The 26,242-nt window shown below is 41.8% G+C and overlaps 1 protein-coding gene and 1 pseudogene across 3 annotated transcripts in view; both read left to right on the top strand.

Annotated features, from left to right (window-relative positions):
• ACBD3 (acyl-CoA binding domain containing 3) overlaps positions 1 to 24,481 on the top strand; it is a 50,194-nt gene extending 25,713 nt beyond the window's left edge. Inside the window, exons 4-8 of one of the 2 annotated variants that reach the window (XM_053604054.1) lie at positions 4,411 to 4,569; positions 6,049 to 6,223; positions 12,126 to 12,312; positions 14,996 to 15,280; positions 22,368 to 24,481. In XM_053604054.1, the coding sequence (XP_053460029.1) occupies positions 4,411 to 4,569; positions 6,049 to 6,223; positions 12,126 to 12,312; positions 14,996 to 15,280; positions 22,368 to 22,579 (1,018 nt within the window). In that variant the 3' untranslated portion in view covers positions 22,580 to 24,481. Of the gene's footprint in view, positions 1 to 4,410; positions 4,570 to 6,048; positions 6,224 to 12,125; positions 12,313 to 14,995; positions 15,293 to 22,367 lie in introns of both variants that reach the window. The other variant, XM_053604053.1, reaches the window with a different exon arrangement.
• LOC128595436 (uncharacterized) lies at positions 22,881 to 24,481 on the top strand (annotated as a pseudogene). The gene has a single exon (XR_008382930.1). The product of XR_008382930.1 is annotated as an uncharacterized LOC128595436 (transcript).
• Positions 24,482 to 26,242: the final 1,761 nt, after the last annotated feature.

Genomic DNA, 26,242 nt, shown 5'->3' with positions numbered 1-26,242 from the left:
CTTCACCAGAATTAGAAATAACAGAAGAGAAAATAGCTTTGATAGTGAGGGAAAAGGTAGAAACCATGAAAACTAAAATACAAGAATTATAAAAGCATGGTAATCAGGGGCCATTTAATACGAATGTAAACTTATCTATCTCAGTATTATTATGACTCAGTACAATTCTTATGGGAGGCAAGGGAGACAGAGTCTCACTCTATCACCTAGGCTGGAGGACCGTGGCAGGAGTCATAGTTCACCGGAGCCTTGAACTGGCTCAAGGCATCTTCCCTTAGCCTCCTGAATAGCAGGGATTACAGATGTACACCACTATTCCCAGACTTTTTTTTTTTTTTTTTAATAGAAATGTGGTCTCATTGTGTTGCCAAGGCTGGTCTTGAAATCCTGGCCTCAAGCAGTCCTCTTACCTCAGCCTCCTAAAGTGCTGAGATTATAGGTGTGAGTCACTGTGCCCAGCCTGACTTAGTACAGTTTTTATGTTTATAGTTAGAACCCTTGAGTCATCAAGAGACAGAACAATTAGATACAATTTATTCCTGCCTAAGAGAATAGAAAAGGGGTTAATTACATATTCAGAAGAAGTTTATCCAAAGATTTTTTAATCTAAAGGAAAACGTTTTTGGTGGGGGGGGTTGTTTTTTAATTTGAGACAGAGTTTCAAGCTGTCACCCTGGGTAGAGTGCCATGGCATTATCATAGCTCACAGCAACCTCAAAGTCCTGGGCTCAAGTGATCCTCCTGCCTCACTTTTTCTATTTTTAATAGAGACAGCTCAGTTCCCATGGCTCAGTGAGTAGGGCACCAGGCGCATATACCACGGCTAGCAGATTAGAGCCTGGCCCGTGCCTGCTAAAGAACAATGACATATGCAACCAAATAATAGCCAGGCGTTGTGGCGGGCACTTGTAGTTCCAGCTACTTGGGAGGCTGAGGCAAGAGAATCCTTAAGCCCAAGAGTTTGAGGTTGCTGTGAGCTGCGACGCCACAATACTGTACCAAGGGTGACATAGTCAGACTCTGTCTAAAAAGAAAAAAAAAAAATAGAGACGGATCTCACTCTTGCTCCAGCTGGTCTAGAACTCCTGAGCTAAGGCAGTTCATCCACTGTGGCCTCCCAGAGTGTTAGGATTACAGATGTGAGCTACCACGCCTGGCTAAAGGAAAAGTTTTGATTCTTGGAAGAATGGAATTAGGTTCCTTTAACTGGAAAATTGATTTATGTGCTTTTAGTTCATTATGTAGTAATGTTGGATCAATGGAGTGTTACTATAATGTCTTTGAAAGTACTGCATACGTTGCTTTTTAAGTCCTTATTTTAATGATAAATATTCATCTCTCTCTCTCTTTTTTTTTTTTTTTTTTAAGAGACAGAGTCTCACTGTTGCCCTCGGTAGAATGCTGTAGCATCACAGCTCACAGCAACCTCCAGCTCTTGGGCTTAGGCAATTCTCTTGCCTCAGTCTCCCGAGTAGCTGGGACCACAGGCGCCCGCCACAATGCCCGGCTACTCTCTTAAGCATTGTCAAAAGTTACTACTTCTTCTTTTTTCTTTTTTTTAAAGAGACAGAGTCTCACTTTGTCGCCCTCGGTAGAGTGCTGTGGTGTCACAGCTCACAGTAACCTCCAGTTCTTGGGCTTAGGCAATTCTCTTGCCTCAGTCTCCCGAGTAGCTGGGACCACAGGCACCCGCCACAACGCCCGGCTACTCTCTTAAGCATTGTCAAAAGTTACTACTTCTTCTTTTTTCTTTTTTTTAAAGAGACAGAGTCTCACTTTGTCGCCCTCGGTAGAGTGCTGTGGTGTCACAGCTCACAGTAACCTCCAGTTCTTGGGCTTAGGCAATTCTCTTGCCTCAGTCTCCCGAGTAGCTGGGACCACAGGCACCCGCCACAACGCCCGGCTACTCTCTTAAGCATTGTCAAAAGTTACTACTTCTTCTTTTTTCTTTTTTTTAAAGAGACAGAGTCTCACTTTGTCGCCCTCGGTAGAGTGCTGTGGTGTCACAGCTCACAGTAACCTCCAGTTCTTGGGCTTAGGCAATTCTCTTGCCTCAGCCTCCCAAGTAGCTGGGACTATAGGTGCTTATCACAACACCCAGCTATTTTTTGTTGTTGTTGTTTTTGCAGTTTGGCTGGGGCCGGGCTTGAACCCACCACCTTCCGTATATGGGGCCAGCGCCCTACTCACTGAGCCACAGGCACCGCCTGAGTTACTACTTCTTTTAATAAACAAAATTGCATTTTCTTTTTAAAAATATACTTTTATTGTGGGAGAAAGTCCATATAGAATTCTTTTAAAGCATTTAAGATTAGACTTCATCTACTTTTTTTTTTTTTTTTTTTTTTGAGACAGGGTGTCTCACTATGTCACCCTGGGTAGAGTGCCGTGGCGTCACAGCTCCCAGAAACCTCAGACTCCTTGGGCTTATGCGATTCTCTTGCCTCAGCCTCCCAAGTAGCTGGTACTACAGGTGCCCTCTACAACACCCAGCTATTTTTTTGTTGCAGTTGTTACTATTGTTTAGCTGGCCTGGGTAGGGCTCAAACTCGCCAGCCTTGGTTCACGTGGCTGGCGCCTTAACCACTGTGCTATGGGCACCAAGCCTAGACTTCATCTATTTTGAAGCTTAGACTCTGGCTTATGAAAATTTTTGCCCTGTACTAGCTGTGACACAATGAAAGTAGGTCATATTATTGCTATATTTTGAGCCTTGACTGTGGTCCAGGTGTGTTGTTTATCACTAATAGGAGTTTGAGGGGAGAAAAGTGGGATAAGCCAGACAGTTGTCATGATAGAACCAGTAGATTTCTGGCAGTCCTCAGAAATCATCCCTTACAGCCTGTCTTCAGCCTCCCCATACGCCATACCAGTCTTAGGTCTGTGAGGTGTCCATTCCTAGTGCAATATATAGTCCATGGAAAGGGGCTTTTAGGGGCAGGTAAAAGCTGGGTAAGGGTTGGATTTAGACATCCAGCTGTTCTTTTAAGGTAAAAACTTTAAAAAATTTTAAACATTTCAGAAAGTACACAAATAATGGAATATAAGTGATTTTTCATTTATAGCACTTTATGAAGCACACACTGAAAAATCTTTTTCTTTTCTCACTTGTCTCATAATTCCAATGAGAATTATGAGACAAGTGAGAAAAGAAAAAGATTTTCTTTTCTGTAAGATTTTCTTTTCTTTTCTTTTCTATCTTTGCATAGATACAGTAATAATTGACAAATCTAATGTGTATCCCTCCAGACCTTTTCCTATGTATTTACCTGCTTTTTTCATTAAATAAATGGATGGAACGTCTTTACGCATTAGGCCATTAGTTCCTTCCTTTCTTATGGCTGCGTGGCATTTGAGGGTGAATTTTCCACATCTGTACACGTTGGTCGAGTGCTTGTTTGTGCTGACCCTGCAGATGGAATGGTGTGAGATAGGCAGTCCCTGCTCTTGTGGAGCCTCACCTGTAATGGGTAAGGTAGGTGTGTCACCAATTTTGTCACACAGATTTCATTACAACTGCAAGCACTGAAGGGAAAGCATTTGGTGCTATGAACCTGTACTGGAGAAGAACCTTGAAGGTGTGTGTCATGATGATTTAAAGAGTATCTTCTTGAGAACACCATTTTCTATTGCTCCACAACAATAATTATTCTTTTTTTTTTTTCTCCCAGCAACCTCAAACTCTTGGGCTTAAGTGATCCTCTTGCCTCAGCCTCCCGAGTAGCTGGGACTATAGGCTTCCCCCACAGTGCCCAGTTATGTTTAGAGATGGGATCTCATTCTTGCTCAGGCTGGTCTCAAACTTGTGGGCTCAGGCTTTCCACCCACCTCAGCCTCCCAGAGTGCTGGGATTACTGATGTAAGCCACTGTGCCTGGCCTAATAATTATTCTTGATATAATCTTTTATACTGTAGGATTGACTTTGTATGATAAGTTTCTACTAATGAAGTGTATGCTTTTCAGATTTAGATAGATATTGTCACATTGTTCTCCAGTAAAGTTTCATCAATTTTCACCGGGAAATAAAGTTTTAAATTATTTTAAAACAATGTAATATAGAGAGTTTGGCTGGGTACAGTGGCTCACGCCTGTAATCCTAGCACTTTGTGAAGTGAGGTGGGAGGATCGCTTGAGGGCAGGAGTTAAGAGACAACATAGAAACCCTGTCACTATAAAATATGTATTAAAAAAATTAGGTGGGTGTGGTCTTGTGCACCTGTAGTTCCAGTCACTTGAGAGGCCGAGGCAGGAAGATCACTTGAGCTTGGGAGTTTGAGGTTGCAGCAAGCTATGACACCACTGCTCTCTAGCCAGGGCAACAGAGCAAGACCCTGTCTCAAAACACACACACAAACACATCCACAAAAAACCCTGGCAATATATGGGGTTCACTTTCCTTTACTTTGTAGGAAGGAAGAGGAAGAACAAAGGCGGCGTGAAGAGGAAGAAAGAGAGCGTCTGCAAAAGGAGGAAGAGAAACGTAGGAGAGAAGAGGAGGAAAGGCTTAGACGGGAGGAAGAAGAAAGAAGGCGAATAGAAGAAGAGAGGCTTCGGTTGGAACAGCAAAAGTAAGCTTGTTGTGCGGCTTATATTGAAAAATGTGAAATGGACTGCCACACTGTTGTTACATGACTTGTCACATTGTGTGCCGTTCTGTGATTTGTATGGCGGGAGGTAGAATTAGCTACTTGCCATTTTTACCACTGATCTGTTACCAAAGAGACCTTATTTTAATCATCACGTAGTTGCAGAGAGAGGAAGACATTGGAAGGATTTCACTTGCAAAATTTTTCACTTGCAAAATTCTGGGGCTGGAAACAGGAGCTAAGGTTTCTCAGTTGCTCTCTCTGTCTCTTGTCTTTGCTTCTCTCAGTTTTTGTCTCTGCTTTGTTCTTCCTGCTCTCTGCAGATTGTCGCTTTCTGCTTTGGCATATGCAAGGCTATCCCAACCTGGATTTACCTGGTCTGTTTCCATGCGTCTGACAGAGACTGGCTGGAATCTGTGACACCCTGTTAAAAATACCCAGGACAGAGAATCTTGTTGGCCTAGTCTATGTCAGGTGTTCATTCAAGGTCCTTAGTACCCTAGTTGGAGGATGAAACTATTTCTTATTCAGTAAGGGCTGTAAGAGCTGCTGTCTCAGTAGGGACTGAGTAGTTCTTCAAGAGAGAGTGGTGAGTACAAGAAAGCAGTGATTAACACCCTTAAAACACTGAAGGAACAAAATCTGCTGTTCTAGGAATGGCACAGCTTATAGATTAAACCAGAGAACATGAGGGTCTGTTGATTTCTCCTCAGTATTTCTGGGTAGTTCTGCAGAGAAAACTTCAGTCCTAGCCTCAAACCAATCCAGGGCCTCATTCAATTGTGGAGAAGGACTTTGCTGCTCTTGTTATGGGGTGGGGGTAGGGGCTGTCCTAGGTGGACCCAGTATCATGCTATTGTTCAAGAGTTTATGAAGTTTTGCTTTATTATCTATCTATATATTAATAGATGGCTTTGAGGTCTTTGTTAAGTTGGTCATATAACTGAGTTAAGAAATGTGGTTCATCAAGAAAATAAAAGAGAAATGTAATAGCTTACAGAAATTAGGATCTCTAAACTAACCATGGCCAGATAATCTTTCAGTATTTCTTTCTTAAGGCAGACTTTGAATTAAATGCTGTGTACCTTCAAATTTTCACTGGCTTTATTTATACTTAGTAGGGTCATCTGTTAGCTATTCTTCTACTTCTTACTGTTTTTCATATATTTAGGTAGAAAAGCTGTAGCCAAAAGTTAAATATTTCATCTCTGCTATAGATGACAGTCCATCATCTTGTAGTCCCAGCTGCTTGGGAGGCTGAGGCAAGAGAATCGCGTAAGCCCAAGAGTTAGAGGTTGCTGTGAGCCGTGTGACGCCACGGCACTCTACCCGAGGGTGGTACAGTGAGACTCTTGTCTCTACAAAAAAAAAAAAAAAAAAATAAGTAATAAGGACATTTTATTTTGTCATGAACCATCTCCTATAGTCAGACTAGTATATATATTTTTTTACTGTTTTTAGGCAGCAGATAATGGCAGCTTTAAACTCCCAGACTGCCGTGCAGTTCCAGCAGTACGCAGCCCAACAGTATCCGGGGAACTACGAGCAGCAGCAAATTCTCATCCGCCAGTTACAGGAGCAGCACTATCAGCAATATATGCAGCAGTTGTATCAAGTCCAGCTTGCACAGCAACAGGTACGATAGACAACCCCAGAATTCAGTCTTAGAGAGGGTTTTAGTTTCATTGGAACCCAAGTTCTTTTTTAACATTTGCCAATGAATTTTGCTTTAGTTAGCATCTAAGGTATAAAATAACTTTTAGGTCTTCTTTTAGGCAGACTTTAGAATGGCCCAAGCAATTATGAGAGAGAATATCTGATATTGAAGCAACAGATTGTTATATTGTCATACAGGTCTTTGGGAGTTGTATGGGCCACATAAGTCTGACATAGATCCTAATAGTGGTCATGGAACCATGAGGATCTGAGTAACAAAAACCTTAGTTCAAGTGCTTCCTTTAGGCAGTACACTGTCAAAGGACCAGTCAGCTTGTGGTGGGAGGTCTCTTCCTAAGGCTGTAGGCTAGTTCCACAGAGCCAGATGGGCCCCTTTTGACTTTTGTGTTAGGCACCATACCTAGTGAGTGCTCCTGACAATACACTGATAATTCTCCTCTACTTCCTACCTCCAAATATGATGGTTTAGGTAAAAGGTCCTGGGACTGGGGGTTGATAATACTTGGACTCTGTCTTAGGTTTGTCATTATCTTGTTTGATCTCAGATAAATTATTACTGTGCTGATTTTTTTACCTTTCCTGCTAGTCTGTAAGAATGGGTATAAAATCAAGGTACCTGTCCTGTTAACCTCACAAGGCTATCAGAGGGATAAAATGAGAAAATTATTACCTGGTGAAGGTGTTTTGTACATATGAAAGATACTGATTTTATCTTTATAAAATCTTCCTTAACCTAGCCTGAGTTTAAGTTACTTAATTTTCACTTAAAAAGCAGTTAACATTTGTCAAAATCTGAATGAAGAAAAATGTTTCTTATAGTTACTCAGCTTTCTTTTCAGAGTCTCACTTTGTTGCCCTCAATAGAGTGCTATGGCATCACAGCTCACAGCAACCTCCAACTCCTGGGCTTAGGCGATTCTCTTGCCTCAGCCTCCCGAGTAGCTGGGACTACGGGCGCCTGTCACAACACCTGGGTATTTTTTGTTGCAGTTTGGCCAGGGCCAGGTTTGAACCTGCTGCCCCCTCGGTATATGGGGCCGGTGCCCTACCCACTGTGCCACTGGCATCGCCCATTACTTAGCTTATTACATAAAGTAATCTGTTGCTTTTACAAAAGTCTTGGGATTTCTTGAAAGTATATATCCTTACCTAAAATACCTTTTGTCCTGAGTGTTTGGCATCAGTAAGAAGTTAAAAAGCACTACAGGTTCTGTGTAATCCAGGAAAGGAGGAAAAGATGCCAAACTAGACTTTCTTTAAGATAATAAGTGATATTTTTTAGGGATTTATTCTTTGTTCTTGAAAGCATGTTTCTTTTTTTTTTTTTTTTTTTTGTGGTTTTTGGCCGGGGCTGGGTTTGAACCCGCCACCTCCGGCATATGGGACCGGCGCCCTACTCCTTGAGCCACAGGCGCCGCCCTTGAAAGCATGTTTCTACTTTAGCATATCATTTTTCCTTTTCTGCTTCTTTAATAGGCAGTGAGATGATTTTTTAATAGTTTAGCCCATACACAGTGTCCTGTTTATAGTTTGCTGTCACTTAATAAAAAGGAAATCAGTCACATAGAGCAAAACCATGAATCTTTAAAATGGAATTAGAAAGCCTTAATTGAGATCAGAGTGATCAAACTCAGTTTATCAAATTAGTTACCTCTGGGAAGAGAGAAAGAAAAGGAATGGGGAAGGAACAGAGGGAACTTCACCTTTATAAAGTACTAATTTTTATATAAATACTGAGCAAAGGCTTGGCGCCTGTGGCTCAAGCGGCTAAGGCACCAGCCACGTAGTTCGAATCCAGCCTGGGCCTGCCAAACAACGGTGACAGCTGCAACCAAAAAATAGCTGGGTGTTGTGGCAGGCACCTGTAGTCCCAGCTACTTGGAAGGCAGAGGAAGGAGAATCGCTTGAGCCCAGGAATTGGAGGTTGCTGTGAGCTTTGATGCCACGGCACTCTACCCAGGGTGACAGCTTGAGGGTCTGTCTCAAAAAATATATATATGTATGTATATATATATATATATATACACATACTGAGCAAAATGACAAAAAAGGGAATATTTATTAATTTTCGGGTGTAGTTACATGGATGGGCACTGGTTACATTTTTCCTGTATCTTTCTGTGCTTTTTAAAAACTTTCTTTTTTTTTTTTTGTAGAGACAGAGTCTCACTGTACCGCCCTCGGGCAGAGTACCGTGGCGTCACACGGCTCATAGCAACCTCTAACTCTTGGGCTTACGCGATTCTCTTGCCTCAGCCTCCTGAGCAGCTGGGACTACAGGTGCCCGCCACAACGCCCGGCTATTTTTTTGTTGCAGTTTGGCCGTGGCTGGGTTTGAACCCACCACCCTAGGCATATTGGGCCGGCGCCCTACTCACTGAGCCACAGGCACCGCCCAAAACTTTCTAAAGTATAGAAAAGAAAGTATGTAAGTAAGTGATAACATTCTAGAGCATGCAGTATAGTAGATTCACAGGCAGCGGAATCTTGGAGAATGGAGTTGTTCATTCTGCAGCCAGAGCCTTTCAAGAAAGGCTTAGTGGAGGGGGCCCATTTGAGCTGGGCTTATTGACTGTCAACAACAATGCTTTGGTGCTTTCCTATCATGCAGTGAATGTTCTGAGCATGCTGACTTGTTTTGGTTATATGCACTTTTTTCAGGAAGCTGGTACTCTTTCTAGAAAACTAATGTGGAAACTACTGAAAAACTAGGCCTTGGGAGAATGTTACAAACAAGATAAGTTCTGTAGATTTGTTACTAAGTTGAATTTGTATGTAAGTTGAAACAGGTACATTTACATATTACCTACAATAGCCTCCATTTGTAAGTGTTTGTAACTTGGGGATTGCCTATATTTTAAAATCCTAAGTGTGTTACTAGCCTGTACTAGCAGCAGAGAAAGGTGTTGCTGTTCATGTAAGTAACTGGCTTATAAATGAGATACGTTAAATGAAACACGTGGAGAGAAGTCAGAGTACAGTAGAACCTCTGTAAGTTGACTACCCAAGGGACCGAAACAAACTGGTTAACACACAGAGGTGGTCAAAATAAATAATAAAGTACATTTAGCTGCAATTTCTCATTTTCCCTACGTATGGTAACTTTTGGGACACCCTGTATAATCACTTGTGACCCTATATGAACCTTACGAAAAGCAATGTGGAGTGAAACAAGCTAGACATAGAAAAGAACATATACTATATAATCCATTTATATAAAGTTTTGGGGGGGGTTTTTGTTTGAGACAGAGTCTCACTATTTGCCTTTGGTGGAGTGCTGTGGCGTCACAGCTCACAGCAATCACAAATTCTTGGGCTTAAGCGATTCTCTTGCCTCAGCCTCCCAAGTAGCTGGGACTATAGGCGCCTGCCATAAAACCTAGCTATTTTTTTGTTGTAGTTTGCATTGTGGATTAGCAGGCCCAGTCCAGATTGAAACCCACCAGCCCCGGTGTATGTGGCTGGCTCCCTAACCACTGAGCTACAGGCACCAAGCCAATCTTTTGACACTTTTAAGAATACATATTAATGTGTTGAGTTTTTGCCTTTTTTTTGATAACTCAGTCTGTCACCCAAGCTAGAATGCAGCTGTGTCATCATAGTTTCCTGCAACTTCAAACTCTTGGGCTCAAGAGATCTTCCTTTCTCAGCTTCCCAAGTAAATGGGACTACAGGCACATACCATGATGCCCAGCTAATTTTTCTTTTTCTTTTTCTTTTTTTTGAGACAGAGTCTCACTTTGTCACCCTCAGTAGAGGGCTGTGGCATCACAGCTCACAGCAACTTCCAGCTGTTGGGCTAAGGTGATTCTCTTGCCTTAGCCTCCCAAGTAGCTGGGACTACAGGCGCCCACCACAACACCTGGCTATTTTTTTTTTGCAGTTTGTCTTGGGCGGGGTTGGAACCCACCATCCTCGGTACATGGGGCCTGTACCCTACTCACTGAGCCACAGGAGCTGCCCAATTTTTCTATTTTTGTAGGAACAGGGTCTCACCCTTACTCAAGCTGATCTTGAACTCCTGGCCTCAAGCCATCTTCCTGTTTCAGCTTTCCAAAGTGCTAGGATTACAGGCATGAGCCACCATGCTTGGCCTAATTTTTTGCCTTTAATAGTTTTTCATTGTAGGTTGATTATTTCTGTCTATTTTAATTTTTTGTGCTTAGTTTTTTTTTTCTCTTTTTTTTTTTTATTAAATCATAGCTGTGTACATTGATATGATCATGGGGCATCATTCACTAGCTTCACAGACCGTTTACCAAGTTTAACATATACCCTTGTAAGATGCACCGCTGGTGTAATCCCACCAATCCCCTTCCCTCTACCCACCTCCTCCCTCCCCTCCCTTTCCCCCTTCCCCCTATTCTTATTCTTAGCTTTCATGTGAAAACCCTAAATTAGTCTCATAGTAGGGCTGAGTACATTGGGTACTTTCTCTTCCATTCTTGAGATACTTTACTAAGAAGAATATGTTCCAGCTCCATCCATGTAAACATGAAAGAGGTAAAGTCTCCATCTTTCTTTAAGGCTGCATAATATTCCATGGTGTACATATACCACAATTTATTAATCCATTCGTGGATCAATGGGCACCTGGGCTTCTTCCATAACTTAGCAATTATGAATTGGGCTGCAATAAACATTCTGGTACAAATATCTTTGTTATGACTTGATTTTTGGTCTTCTGGGTATATGCCCAGTAGAGGAATTACAGGATTGAATGGCAGATCTGTTTTTAGATCTCTAAGTGTTCTCCATATCTCTTTCCAAAAGGAATGTATTAATTTGCATTCCCACCAGCAGTGCAAAAGTGTTCCCTTTTCTCTACATCCGCGCCAACATCTCTGGTCTTGGGATTTTGTGATATAGGCTAGTCTCACTGGAGTTAGATGGTATCTCAAAGTAGTTTTGATTTCCATTTCTCTGATGATTAAAGATGATGAGCATTTTTTCATATGTCTGAAGGCCGCACGCCTGCCTTCTTCAGAGTCTCTCTCTTTTTCGAGTGAGACAGAGTCTCACTTTGTCACCCTCGGTAGAGTCCATGCCATCACAGCTCACAGCAACCTCAACCTCTTGGGCTCAAGGGCTTCTCTTGCCTCAGCCTCCTGAGTAGCTGGTACTATAGGAGCCCACCGCAACACCTGGCTATTTTTAGAGATGAAGTCTTGCTGTGGCTCAGTCTGGTCTCGAACATGTGAGCTTAGGCAATCCACCTGCCTCAGCCTTCCAGAGTGCTGGGATTACAGGCATGAGCCACTGCGCCCAGCCCTTTTTTGCTTAGTTTTTCTAATGATTCTCAGATCACAAAAATAAGATCCTCAGTTACAGTTTCTTACCCACATTAATTTTTATCATTTTTAGCTGTCAGTTTATTGCACTACTAATACTTATTATAGATAGGATAAAAACTGATTAAAAGTTTATTAGTGGCCGAGTGTGGTGGTTCACACCTGTAATTCTAGCACTCTGGGAGGCTGAGGCTGGAGGATCACTTGAAGCCAGGTGTTCGAGACCAGTCTGATCAAAAACAAGACCCCTCTCTCTACCAAAAATAGAAAAATTAGCAGGGCGTTGCAGTGGACGCCTGCTGTGGTCCCAGATATTCAGGAAACTAAAGCAGGAAGATCACTTGAGCCTAGGAGTTTGAGGTTGCTATGAACTGAGAAGATTCCCTGACACTCTAGCCTGGGCAACAGAGTGAGACTGTGTCTCAAAAAATAAAAGAGAAGTTTATTAGTCATTTCTTGGAGCAGAGTACTTTGGTAGGGCAAAAGCACGTGGTCAGAATGCACTCCATGGCAGATGTCCTATTTATGAGCCTTCTGGTCAATATATCCTCACTTCTTCTTAAATCGTAGGCAGCATTACAGAAACAGCAGGAAGTAGTAGTGGCTGGGGCTTCTTTGCCTACATCATCGAAAGTGAATGCAGTTGCACCAAGTGATAGGCTATCGGTTAATGGACAGGCCAAAACCCACACTGACAACTCTGAAAAGGAACTTGAACCAGAAGCTGCAGAAGAAGCCCTAGAGAATGGACCAAAAGGTATGTTTTGGCGTATGTATTCATTCAGGTGTCACAGTTCAGACGCCATTAAAAGCAAATTCACAGAGTTGGGTTAACTAGCTTTTGAGTCTGATTACATATTTCTGAGTTGAACACCTTTTTACTTTTTTAAGTCTGAATCTTATGCTTCTGGAGACCCTTAGAATTGTGTAGAAGAGCAAATCAGATGTCCTGTGGACATTTTCAAGACCAAAGATGCTGTTTGTCTTATTATGTGTATTGGTTATCTGTTGCAGTTTAACAGATTACACCCAAATTTAGCAGGTTACACTAACAATAAACATTTATTATCTCATATAGTTTCTGTGAGTCAGGATTTCAGGCGCAGTTTATAGATGGATGGTCTGGCTTAAGGTCTCTCTTGATGGTGGCAGTCAAAATGTTGGCTGGGGTTGTAGTCAGGTGAGGGGCTGAGTGGACAGAAGGTGAGGGCGGCCCTCACATGGCCAGCCAGTTGGTGCTGGCTGTTGGCTCAAAGCCTCAGTTTCTTAGTCCATGAAACCTCTCCATAGGGCTACTTGAATATTCTCAACATACAGTGGCTGGCTTCCCTCTGAGCATATGGTCAAATGAGAATAAGACAGAAATGGTAGTGACTTTTATGCCCTGACTTTGGAAGTAATACATTAACATTTTCGCCACATTCTGTTGGTCACACACACCAACCCTGACATGTTGTGGGTGTTGATCTCTCAAGTGTCTGAAGACTTGGAAGTAAGGGTTTCTGGGGGCCAGTTTGGAAGCTGGTCACCATACATTACTATGTTTTGGTGTTTTTTGTTTTTGGTTTTGTTTGGAGGTTTCTTTGAGACACAGTCTCACTTTGCCACCCTTGGTAGAGTGCCGTGTATTGTAGCTCATAGCAACCTCAAACTCTTGGTCTCAAGTGATCATCTTACCTCAGCCTCCCGAGTAGCTAGGACTATAGGCACCTGCTACAGCACCCAGCTACTTTTTTAGAGACCGGTCTCACTCTGGCTCAGGTTAGTCTCAAACTCCTGAGTTCAGGAGATCTACCCACTTCAGCCTCCAAGAGTGTGAGGATTACAGGCATGAGCTACCTCGCCCAGCCTACATTACTATTTTTTTGAGACAAAAGGATGGTGTTGCCTAGAAAATAGCTTTGACTTTTCAAAGCTCCACTAGCTTTCTGAGGGCAGCTCATTCATTCATTCAACAATTAGTTGAAGGTTTTCTGAGTGCTAGGGTACAGTGGTGAGGCAAAATAAACACAGAAAATGTAAAGTGTAGTTTTAGGAAGTACTGTGAGAGAGGTACATGATAGTTTGAGAACATACAATGTGGAGGGTGCGACCTAGTCAGAGAGGTTACAGGGTCTTTCCTGAGGAAGGGACAGTTGAGCTGAGAGATTTGAGGCAAGAGAAGTTAACTAAGTAAGGAGGAAGAAGAGTGCATTTCAGTGACAGTGGTCAGGGATGGTGATAGAAATTTGATTTCAGAGATCTTTCTTGTCTTTTTAGAATAAGTAAGAGAAAATTGCTTCAGAAAAGACCTTGAAATCCCTTGGTTTACTGACCCCAACCTTTCTTATCAAGGGTTTGTACCAGTATTTTCAAATGAGAGAAAATCTTTTATCAAAGACTCTGCAATTAACTCCGGAAGAGTTGGGTGGGGTAATTCAGTGCACATAGATACTGCTCAGTAAGAAGACTTTACCCCTTTTTCTCAGGCCCTAGTGGTTCTAATCCTATCAAGACTTTTCTGTTCCTTTGAGCTTGCTTAGAATAATCCTGTGGGATTCTCACCAGTTAAGACTTTTTTTCAACAGATAGGCTAAAATCAAAGTTTAAATTTCTTTGTTCACACCCAAAAGAGTAATTTATACCTAGGTCCTGGGGTCCAGGTCTCTCTTCTTTCCCAGAATGTTTCCCTAGCTCCAATTAGGAAGTTTTCAAAGTTATTCTTAAATCCCCATTCATTATTAGAGTATTGAAAAAAATCACTTCTGGCCTGGTATGGTAGCTCATGCCTATAATCCTAGCACTATAGGAGGCCATGGTGGTAGAATGCCTGACCTCAGGAGTTCAGAGATCAGCCTGAGCAAAAGTGAAATAGACAGGTTCGAGACCAGCCTGAGCAAGAGCAAGACCTCGTCTCTAAAAATAGCCGGGCGTTGTGGCGGGTGCCTGTAGTCCCAGCTACTTTGGAGGCTGAGGCAAGAGAATTGCTTGAGCCCAAGAGTTTGAAGTTGCTCTGAGCTCTGCTGTCACGGCACTCTACCAAAGGTGACAAAGTGAGACTCTGTCTCTTAAAAAAAAAAAGCAAAACAGAAAAAACTAGCCAGGTATTGTGGTGGGAGGCTGAAGCAAGAGAATTACTTGAGCCCAAAAGTTTGAGGTTGCCAAGGCACAGAATGAGACTCTGTCTCAAAAAAAAAAAAAATCACTTCCAAGATTGAGAATCACATTTGTTACTTGAAGTAGTGCGATGACCTCTGAATATCTATGACATTGTTAAATTTTATAACCTGGAGAAACTCATGGGGAGGCTTTTTTTTTCCTCCAACTCTGGTCTACATAGGCTAGACCATATTGTGCTTGGTGCCTGAGTGCCACTAGGCAGGTGGTCCTGTGCAAACGTTACTGCCTGCAGGGTGAAGATTCTTTCAGTTTAGCTTTTCTATAATTCTTATTGCCTTTAGAATCTTTTCCAGTAATAGCAGCGCCATCCATGTGGACAAGACCCCAGATCAAGGACTTTAAAGAGAAGATTCGGCAGGATGCGGATTCTGTGATTACAGTGGGCCGAGGAGAAGTGGTCACTGTTCGAGTACCCACCCATGAAGAAGGATCATATCTCTTTTGGGAATTTGCTACAGACAGTTATGACATTGGGTTTGGGGTGTATTTTGAATGGACAGACTCTCCAAACACTGCTGTCAGCGTGCACGTCAGTGAGTCCAGCGATGATGACGAGGAAGAGGAAGGTAGAGCCATTGGTCTGTATTCAATACCTGCTGGGTTGTGTGTTGGCAAAAGTAGTAGCTGGTTCAGAAATACTTGGAACAATCTCTTTATTAGTGGGACCTTTAGCTAAAAGGGTTATAAGAAAGGCCAGCCCTGGGGCTGCGCCTGGGCTCAGTGAGTAGTGCGCCAGCCCCATATACCAAGGGTGGAGGGTTCGAACCCGGCCCCGGCCAAACTGCAACAAAAAAACAGCCAGGCGTTGTGGCAGGCACCTGTAGTCCCTGCTACTTGGGAAGCTGAGGCAAGAGAATCGCCTAAGCCCAGGAGTTGGAGGTTGCTGTGAACTGACACATGGCGCTCTGCCAAGGGCAAGTAAGACTCTGCCCCTAAAAAAAAAAGAAAGAAAGAAAGGCCAGTCTGGCTTGGTGCCTGTAGTTCAGTGGCTAGGGCGTCAGCCACATGCACCGGAGCTGGTGGGTTTGGATCCAGCCTGGGCCTGCCAAACAACAGTGACAATTATAACCAAAAAATAAAAATAGCTGGGGATTGTGGCGGGCACCTGTAGTTCTAGCTACTTGGGAGGCTGAGGCAGGAGAATCACTGAAGCCCAGGAATTTGAGGTTGCTGTGAGCTGTGACGCTATGGCACTGGACCAAGGGCAACCAAAAAAAAAAAAAAAAAGAAAGGCCAGCCTCTTACAGGGAATTGGGACCTGAACCTGAATTTTTCTGTATGCCAGCAAAGTCTGGCAATTTACTATTTTACTGCTTCCTAAATTCTATTTTACTTGCAGCCTATGTGCTAAAAAGCCACATACGCAAGATCATTTTGAATTATTTTATTTCATTTATTTATTTGTTTATTTTTTTTTTTGAGACAGTCTCACTGTTGCCCTCAGTAGAGTACTATGGTGTCACAGCTCACAGGAACCTCATACTCTTGGGCTTAAGTGATTCCCTTGCCTCAGCCTCCCAAGTAGCTGGGACTACAGGCGCCTGACACAAGGCCCAGCTATTTTTTTTGGTGCAGTTGTCATTATTGTTTAGCAGGTCAGGGCTGGGTTTGAATCTTCCAGCCTCCGTGTATGTGGACAGCACGCTAACCACTGAGCTTTGGGCACCAAGCCATTTTGAATAATTTTAAAGGAACTTATAAGAGTTTCTGTTAATCCTGGTATTTATTTAAATTTATTTCTCTGATATTAGCTTTTTAGATCATCCTAAGATTTTTTTTAATGTAAATTCAGAAACTCATAGAACATTCTACCTAAAAAAAGTTTTAAGTATTTTTCCATTTGGAAATCCCTGTTTTACTAGAGTGGCATTTTTTATTTTATTTTATTTTTTTTATTTTTTATTTTTTGAGACAGTCTCACTATGTTGCCCTCGGTAGAGTACTGTGGCGTCACAGCTCAAAGCAACCTCCAGCTCTTGGGCGTCGTAGGTGATTCTCTTGCCTCAGCCTCCCCAGTAGTTGGGACTACAGGCGCCCGCCACAGCGCCCAGCTATTTTTGTTGTTGTTGTTGTTGTTGCAGGTGTTTAGCTGTCCTGGGCCGGGCTCGAACCTGCCACCTTCGGTGTTTGTGACTGGCGCCATAACCACTGTGCTATGGGCGCCGAACCTGAAATTTTTTATTTACTCTGAATAAGTAGACAAAATTGGGTATTTTCAAGGTCAGTCTAAACTATCTTGATCTAGGAAGTAGGTTATACATATAAAATATATTGCTTATTAAGAAGATAATCTCCTTAATTTTGTTACCCAGAAAAGTTAGAACTTAAGAGTTTTTTTACACATCTGGCTAGCTCTTAAATTTGTAGTCTTGACTCAGAATAGTGTGAAGGAGTGCCCTGACAGTGAGAATGGAAAAGCACCATGCCTCAGTTCTTTAGGATTGCCTGACCTTTCAGGTGATTGTAAACAGACTACTTATTTTTGCAGAAGGTTGGCAATTTTGTTTTTTGGGGATTGTACTGGGATAAATTTATTTATTTATTTATTTATTTTGAGACAGAGTCTTATTATGTCGCCCTCGGTAGAGTACTGTGACGTCACAGCTTACAGCAACCTCAAACTCCTGGGCCCAAGCAATTCTTCTGCCTCAGCCTCCCAAGTACCTGGGACTACAGGTGTCCACCACAGTGCGCGTCTATTTTTTTGGTTGTATTTGGCATTGTTGTTTGGCAGGCCCTGGCTGGATTCGAACCCCCCAGCTCTGGTATATGTGACTGGGGCCCTAGCCAGTGAGCTACAGGTGCCAAGCCTTGGGATAAATTTAAAAATGTATTGTTGGAAGTGTATAGAGTAAGCCTAAAAGTTCACTCAAGTTTTGAGTCATAAAGTTGTTTTGATCATATTATCACACCATGCCACATTCTGGGCCCTCTGGGATCACGTAGGGAAGCACAGCAGATGTGCCATAAGCATTTTTTTTTTTTTTTAGAGACAAGAGTCTCATTTTATCACCCTCAGTAGAGTGCTGTAGCATCACAGCTCACAGCAACCTCCAACTCTTGGGCTTAGGCGATTTTCTTGCTTCAGCCTCTGTAGTAGCTGGGACTATAGGCGCCTGCCAGCCTGCCACAACACCTGGCTATTTTCTTGTTGCAGTTTGGCCAGGGCTGGGTTCAAACCTGCCACCCTCTGTATTTGGGGCTGGCACCCTACTCACTAAGCCACGGGCACCACCCAAATTATTTTCTTTTTTTTCTTTGCAGTTTTGCTGGGGCCGGGCTTGAACCTGCCACCCTCTGCATATGGGGCTGGTGCCCTACACCATAAGCATTTCTTGAAATTAAGTTTAATTTAATGTTAAATTTATCAGTTAATATTTAATTTAATGCTAATGAGTTTTTCAGCTTCAAAGATAATTTTTTTTTTTTTTTTTTTTAGATTTTTTTTTTTTTTTTTTTGTAGAGACAGAGTTTCACTTTATGGCTCTCGGTAGAGTGCCGTGGCGTCACACAGCTCACAGCAACCTCCAACTCCTGGGCTTAGGCGATTCTCCTGCCTCAGCCTCCCGAGTAGCTGGGACTACAGGCGCCCGCCACAACCCCCGGCTATTTTTTTTTTTGTTGCAGTTTGGCCGGGGCTGGGTTTGAACCCACCACCCTCGGTATATGGGGCCGGCGCAGAGTCTCACTTTGTTGCCCTAGGTAGAGTGCCGTGGGGTCACAGCTCACAGCAACCTCCAGCTCTTGGGCTTAGGTGATTCTCTTGCCTCAGCCTCCCGAGTAGCTGGGATTACAGGTGCCTGCCACAACACCTGGCTGTTTTTTTTGTTGTTGTCTTTGCGGTTTGGCCGGAGCCAGGTTTGAACCTGCCACCCTCGTATATGGGGCTGGCACCCTACTCACTGAGCCACGGGTGCCGCCCAATAATTTTTTTTTTTTTTTTTTTGAGACAGAGTCTCACTTTTTAACCCCTGGTAGAATGCCTGGCATCATAGCTCACAGCAACCTCCAACTCCTAGGCTCAAGTGAATCTTTGCTTTAGTCTCCTGAGTAGCCAAGACTATAGGCACCCGCCACAACGCCCAGCTATTTTTTTTTTTCGAGATGGTGTCTCCCTCTTGCTCAGGCTAGTCTCAAACCTTGAGCTTAGGCAATCCACCCACCTTGACCTCCCGAAGTGCTAGGATTATAGGCATGAGCCACGGCACCTGGCCCCAAAGATAATTTTTATTCTATATAATTATCTACATGAACCATCAGGATATCCCAGAAATTACAGTACATCTTGCTGATTGACTCTCACGCCCGAAGCAGATTCAAAATCCTTCATTACGGTACAGGTCCGAATTTGAACTGGTAAAGGTAGAAGCATGAACTCCCTTGTCTAACATGGCAATTTGTTTGTAGGAATCTTTATTCCTGAATACTATCAGCAATGTAAAGCATTGCCCATAAATACTACTCACCAGAAAGAAAATAATAATAAGAGTGAAAAACAAAATAAGTGAGAGAGAGGGACCTGAGCAGATTAGATTGGCCAGGTGATACCACTATTGTCTCACGTGCCTCTTGACAACATTGGAACCAGGAGCTAAGCCCTGTACTGCCCTTTCTGATGTATCATAGAGTCTCATGAAATTAGACAGTCTGGGAAGGAAACTTTTTTTGTATGTGTGCATTACTGTACTTACAAAGAGCTGTGTGAACAATATAGAAGACTTCTGTGTTCAAAAATCAGTTGAGGTGATTTATTTCTTCTGACTTGCCTGCTGGAGAGCTTCTAAAAGATCACTTCCTAGTCTGAGGTCTTAGTTGTTGATAGTTTTGGGGTTATTGATGTTGAGAATAGCATTGGTGAAAGTGGCTGAGATCCATTTCCAGAGATGAAAACTTTGATATCCTTGATCTTAGCTCTAATGTATGTCCCTCAAATGGAAGATGGCATTTCCTACCTACCCTTGCACTATTCCTAATTATAAAATGATTTGAAACTAAAACTGATCCACTAAAATCCATTAAAACCTGTGTATCAGCTCGGCACCTATGGCTTAAGCAGCTAAGGCGCCAGCCACATACACCTGAGCTGGCGGGTTCGAATCCAGCCCGGGCCCGCCAAACAACAAAGACAGTTGCAACCAAAAAATAGCCCGGTGTTGTGGCAGGCGCCTGTAGTCCCAGCTACTTGGGAGGTAAAGGCAGGAGAATCGCTTGAGCCCAGGAGTTGGAGGTTGCTGTGAGCTGTGATGCCTCAGCACTCTACCCAGGGCAACAGCTTGAGGCTCTGCCTCAAAAAAACAAACAAAAAAACCCCCCTGTGTATCAATAGGAACAACACTGGGGGTTTGTTGCTCCCAAGAATTGTTTGCTAAAAATGTTACAACTTTTTCCTCTTCAGAGATGTAGCTCATAAACTGTATTTGTCCAGATGCCTTAGCAGGGTACTGTGCCATGATGTCTTGTCCTTAATTGGACAATTTGTGGGAGTCATTTTTTTTTTTTTTTTTGTGAGACAGAGTCTCACATTGTCACCCTTGGTAGAGTGCTATGGCGTCATAGCTCACAGCATCCTCAAACTCTTGGGCTCAAGTGATTCTCTTGCCTCCCGAGTAGCTGGGACTACAGGCGCCCACCATAACACCTGACTTTTTTTTTCTGTTTTAGAGATAGGGTCTCATTTTGCTCAGGCTGGTTTCAAACTCCTGAGCTCAGACAATCCACCCACCTCAACCTTCCAGAATGCTAGGATTACAGGCGTGAGCCACTGCACCTGGCAATGTGGGAATTCCTTTTGGCTTTCTTCTTTCCTTTCAGATAGAAAAAGAGTACAGTATTTTGTTTGCTGGTTTGTTTTTTCTCCCTTAAGTCTTGAAAGGTAGAGACAAGTTTGCTTTCTTGCAAAATGTATGGGTGTCGATCCAGTCTCCTGGTTTTTGTTGCTGTTTTTATTTGTTTTTGAGACAGAGTCTCAAGCTGTCAACCTGGGTAGAGTGCTGTAGCGTCATAGCTCACAACAACCTCCAACTCAGGCTCAAATGATCCTCTTGCCTCAGTTTTTTCTATTTTTAGTAGAGACGGGGTCTCGCTTTTGCTCAGGCTGGTCTCGAACTTGTGAGCTCAAGTAATCCACCCGCCTCAGTCTCCCAGAGTGCTAGGATTACAGGCGTGAGCCACTGTGCCCAGCCAGCCTTCTGTTTTAATTATTCACTTTCTTTGTTGATGTTTCCAGGTCCCAAATTTTGCTCAAATGATAAAAGGTGCATTTCCCTCTATCCTAGTAATCTTTAATTTTGTAGATTTGGAAAAAAATTTGGATATTGAGTTAATAAACCAATTTGGTTTTGGATATCAATAATTGTATACATTTTGAACCTGTATTTCTCATTTGCAGATGAAAGATGCTTAATTTTAAGTGTTCCTGTGGCAAAGCAAATCTGATTTGGACCCACTTTTATAAGAGTGTCATCTGCTTTTTTTTTAATAGTAAACTTTTTATTTAGAATCGTTTTAGATTTATAAAAAAAGTAAGGTAGTAGAAAGAGTATCTGTATACATGCATCTACGCTCCTCTCTTGTTAACTCACCACAGCTGATTAACCAATTATTATTACCTAATATCTTTATCTATTCAGGTTTTCTTAATTTCTACCTAATGTTCCAGGATCCAATCCAGGATGCCACAGTATAGTTAGGTTGTGTCTCTTTAAATGCCGCTGCACTGTTTCCTCAGACTTTCCTTGTTGAAAGTTGCTGATGGTGGTCGTTGACAGGCATCACCCAGTTAATTTGTGTTGCCAGAATTCACTCTGCCATCTTAGAAAGCTGAAAGTCATTTGTTTTCTGTACTGAATACTCCCCTTGATATGTTTTCCTTGAGGTTTTTTTAATATTTAATACACTAAATATTAAATATTAAAAAAATAAATTATGAACCAGCTGGTTCATAATTTTCTCATTCCTTACGTTTCTAGAGCGTTCTTTTCCCCCTAACTTCATATCCTTATAGTTCAGAAAACTATTAACTGGGACAAACCTCTCATCAGAGCTCATTTTTATTTTTGTTACTTGAATCATCTCTGGGTTGAATAGAGTGAAAATAATTGAATTTTCAGGGTGTCTGCAAATGCCCACCTCTCTACTGTGACTTTTTCGTTTTACTAAAACGAAAATAATATTTGAAGTATATAGAAATTAGTAATCCTCCTAGGCAGCCTTTCCCTCTTTCTAAAATGGAGAAGACTCTCATATGATTGAAGAGGAGGATCAACGCAATGTTTTCCTTGTTCTTAACTCACCTGAGTGAGATTCCTCCTTTGGGGAGCAGTTAGAACTTGAATCCATATGGAAAGAAGAAACGGGGCACAGAAATATCAGCATTAGTAATACCAGCAGAGAGAGGGACGGGATGCTGGCAGTTCCCACCATGAGATGTTCACCACGAGGCTCTCAGGGCCAGAATAGTGCTTGGTACATAGCAGGTGGTCAGATATTTGTAGGAGTGATCAATGAATAAATATATGCCCAATTGCCCCTAACTTGTAGACTAGTTCAGCAGAATTCCTAACGAGCAGTTTCTCAAAGAAAGGACAGAGTTTAATTACTTGATGCAAAAGTGGTTTTCTTGAATCATTGATTTGTCTCTGTTCTCTCTCACAGAAAACATTAGTTGTGAAGAGAAAGCCAAAAAGAACACCAACAAACCTCTGCTGGATGAGATTGTGCCTGTGTATCGGCGGGACTGTCATGAGGAAGTGTATGCTGGCAGTCACCAGTATCCAGGGAGAGGAGTCTATCTCCTCAAGTTTGACAACTCCTACTCTTTGTGGAGGTCAAAATCAGTCTACTACAGAGTGTATTATACTAGATAAAGATGTTACAGAGTCTGGAGTCTAGGGTTGGGCAGAAGATGGCATTTAATTTAGAAATTACTTTTGACTTTTGTGGAGCATTGGAGTCAGTGTTTACTTACTGATTTTGGTCTGAAGGTTTGTGAACTCTTGTTGGGAATCAGAGTTTCCTTGTGAATCTTTAGCATTAAACACTTTGGGATTGAAAAAGGATTCCTCAGATTCATCCAGCCCTTGGGTGCTGACCAGCAGAGTCTAGTGGATGCTGAAGTTACATGAGCTACATGTTAAATATTTACAGTCTCCAAAATAAAACATCCCAATGTTGACCTTAACCTGGCTGATGGTTAGCCCATTGCTGCCTCGTATGTTTTATGAGAGCCCATATTTAAACGTGCCCTCTGATTCGAAGTCCTTACATTTAATAGTCTACATCAGGTGCAGCTGGCTTTGATTGAAGGTCATTTTTAAAAGTTAAAAACTCAAGACCTCACAGATTATATTAGAAAACGAAATTGCCTCCATTTGATCTTGCTCAAGTGACCTTGATGGGTTTTGCTTTAGGTACAGCTGTTTAGTTCAAAGTTATAGAGAACTATTTTCTGAGATAAACTAAAATGTGCAAACCCAATTGACAATTGAAGTGTCAGATATGTAGAACCCATCAGACATCCTTCTTCAAGAGCCTCCACAAACTTTCAGTCCTTGTCTCTTTATTTGGTATTCATGTTACTGGTAGCAATATAAAGTTAATTAGTTTTTGTTTTGATTTGGCTTCATAAAGTATCTCAGATTGAAACTTTTCTGCATAAAGAACTACAGGTAGAGGCTTTATGAACTCAAATTGGCACCTACTGAATTAAAATGTATGAAATCATTTAAATGTAATTCAGTGTGTAGGAAATAATATTGCACTAAAGTGGAAATCACTGCCAGACACAGTGATTTTAATTTGTTATTACTTAGGCACAAACCCCATGTGATTCCAGTTTGGATTTGTTTATTAAAGAGAATTGGAAATTCAGATGCCCATTCTTAAATTTTATAGCTTTAATCTGTATTATGTCTTTATTGATGGGAAGAGGTACATTTTTGTTTTCCTTACTGAAAACAAATGAATTAATTGCCTCAAATTTGTATGCGTGATTGGCTAGTCTAGAGATTCTTTTTTTCAGAGGGGAAGGTAGTATAGATAAAAAATGACAAAGATATACACAGTATATACACTTAATGTTGTTATATGTTGTTACTGAAATACTTAGATTTTTTAAATTTCAAATCATAAATCACTTCTTGTAGGAGGATTTCCATTGATTAGCTGCAGTATATACAGTTCACCACATACGGGCTATTTGAGATTTTTGTGTGCTGCATTTCTTTCTGTTTTTTTAATACCTGGTTTTGTACATATCTAACTCTGTTCTCTTTTGGTTATTCAGAAGCTGGATTATTTTCTTTTAAGCAGTGCTTAATTCATCTTTTTAAATTTTGTTTCAAAAGTAATCCCAGCTCATAGATATCTATACTGTTATATCCAGAACATTTGTCAGGCTGTCCGTCAGCTCTCATGTACATATGGTATAGAAACTGCAGAGTAAGGCACTTCTGGCTTTTTTTTTTATGAGAAAAATACTGTATTTAAAATGTAAAATAAACTTTTAAAAAGCAGGCACTAATATATATTTCTTCTAGCCTTTCATTACAAATTTTTCCTCTCACATGTTAAGATGAATTATCTTCTAAAAATGCCATTGTTCTTGGGAGCAGTATATGTTACTTTAATAGCAGCATTTCCTGTCAGGTGTTCATGTCAGGACATTTTCGGTTTTAAACTTTTTTATTACCTTTGGCTATTGATTAGTGTAAGTGCGATTTCAAAAAAACCTTGAAAATAATATATTTAATTAAAATGTTTATCTGTAACTTGATGTTTCATTAATATAGTTACTGTCTGAATTCCTTCATATCTTCAAGAAGGAATGTTGTTTTTTTGTTTTTCTTTGAGACAGAGTCTTACCATGTCGCCCTCGGTAGAGTTTTGTGGAGTCATAGCTCACAGCAACCTCAAACTCCTAGGCTCAAGCAATTCTCTTGCCTCAGCCTCCCAAGTAGCTGGAACTACAGGCACCCACCACAATACCCAGCCATTTTTTTGTTGCAGTTGTTATTTAGCTGGCCTGGACTGGGTTTGAACCCGCCACCCTCAGTGTATGTGGCTGGCACCGTAACCACTATGCTACGGGTGCCAAGCCAAGAAGAAATGTTTTAAATGATGTTTTTTTGGCTTTAAAAGCTCTAGTTGAAAAATATAAACAAACTCTTTTCTGGCTGATTATTTAATTTTCTTATGAATTATCCTACTGAGTTAAAAACAGACTAAAATTTTTCCACACCTTTTTTTTTTATTTTTATTTTTTTTATTGTTGGGGATTCATTGAGGGTACAATAAGCCAGGTTACACTGATTGCAATTGTTAGGTAAAGTCCCTCTTGCAATCATGTCTTGCCCCCATAAAGTGTGACACACACCAAGGCCCACCCCCCTCCCTCCTTCCCTCTTTCTGCTCCCCCCCATAACCTTAATTGTCATTAATTGTCCTCATATCAAAATTGAGTACATAGGATTCATGCTTCTCCATTCTTGTGATGCTTTACTAAGAATAATGTCTTCCACGTCCATCCACGTTAATACGAAGGATATAAAGTCTCTATTTTTTTTATGGCTAAATAGTATTCCATGGTATACATATACCACAGCTTGTTAATCCATTCCTGGGTTGGTGGGCATTTAGGCTGTTTCCACATTTTGGCGATTGTAAATTGAGCTGCCATAAACAGTCTAGTACAAGTGTCCTTATGATAAAAGGATTTTTTTTCCTTCTGGGTAGATGCCCAGTAATGGGATTGCAGGATCAAATGGGAGGTCTAGCTTGAGTGCTTTGAGGAAAAATTTTAGTCTGTTTTTAACTCAGTAGGATAATTCATAAGAAAATTAAATAATCAGCCATACTTCCTTCCAGAAGGGTTGTACTAGTCACACCTTTTTTTTTTTTTTTTTTTGTTATTTTGGGTTTTTGTTAAGAGACAAGGCCTAATTTCTGTTGTGCAAGCTAGAGTGCAGTCACGTGGTCATAGTTCACCTCAGCCTCCAACTCCTGGGCTCAAATGATCTTTCTACCTCAGCCTCCTGAATGGCTGAGACTTAAGGCCCAGGCCACCACACTCAGCTAATTTTTTTTTTTTGTAGAGACAGAGTCTCACCTTATCGCCCTTGGTAGAGTGCCATGCATCACACAGCTCACAGCAACCTCCAAATCCTTGGGCTTAGGCGATTCTCTTGCCTCAGCCTCCCGAGCAGCTGGGACTATAGGCGCCCGCCACAACGCCCGGCTATTTTTTTTTGTTGTTGTTGCAGTTTGGCCGGGGCTGGGTTTGAACCCGCCACCCTCAGCATATGGGGCCGGCGCCCTACCCGCTGAGCCACAGGCGCTGCCCTCACACTCAGCTAATTTTTAAAGTTTGTCTGTAAAGTTCTCCCAAAGTGGTGGGATTACAGGCATGAGGCTCTGTGCCTGGCCCAGACTTTTTAATGCAAAGAAAATCACTGACTTTTCTTACTGAAAACAACTGAGTTATAAAGTTTGTTTCCTTGGGAGGCTGAGGCAAGAGAATCGCTTAAGCCCAA

This window comes from Nycticebus coucang, chromosome 10 (genome assembly GCF_027406575.1).
Source record: "Nycticebus coucang isolate mNycCou1 chromosome 10, mNycCou1.pri, whole genome shotgun sequence".
NCBI classification, from domain to species: domain Eukaryota; kingdom Metazoa; phylum Chordata; class Mammalia; order Primates; family Lorisidae; genus Nycticebus; species Nycticebus coucang.
Note: the sequence above shows the minus strand (reverse complement) of the source record. Positions and strands in the feature narration are given on the sequence as shown.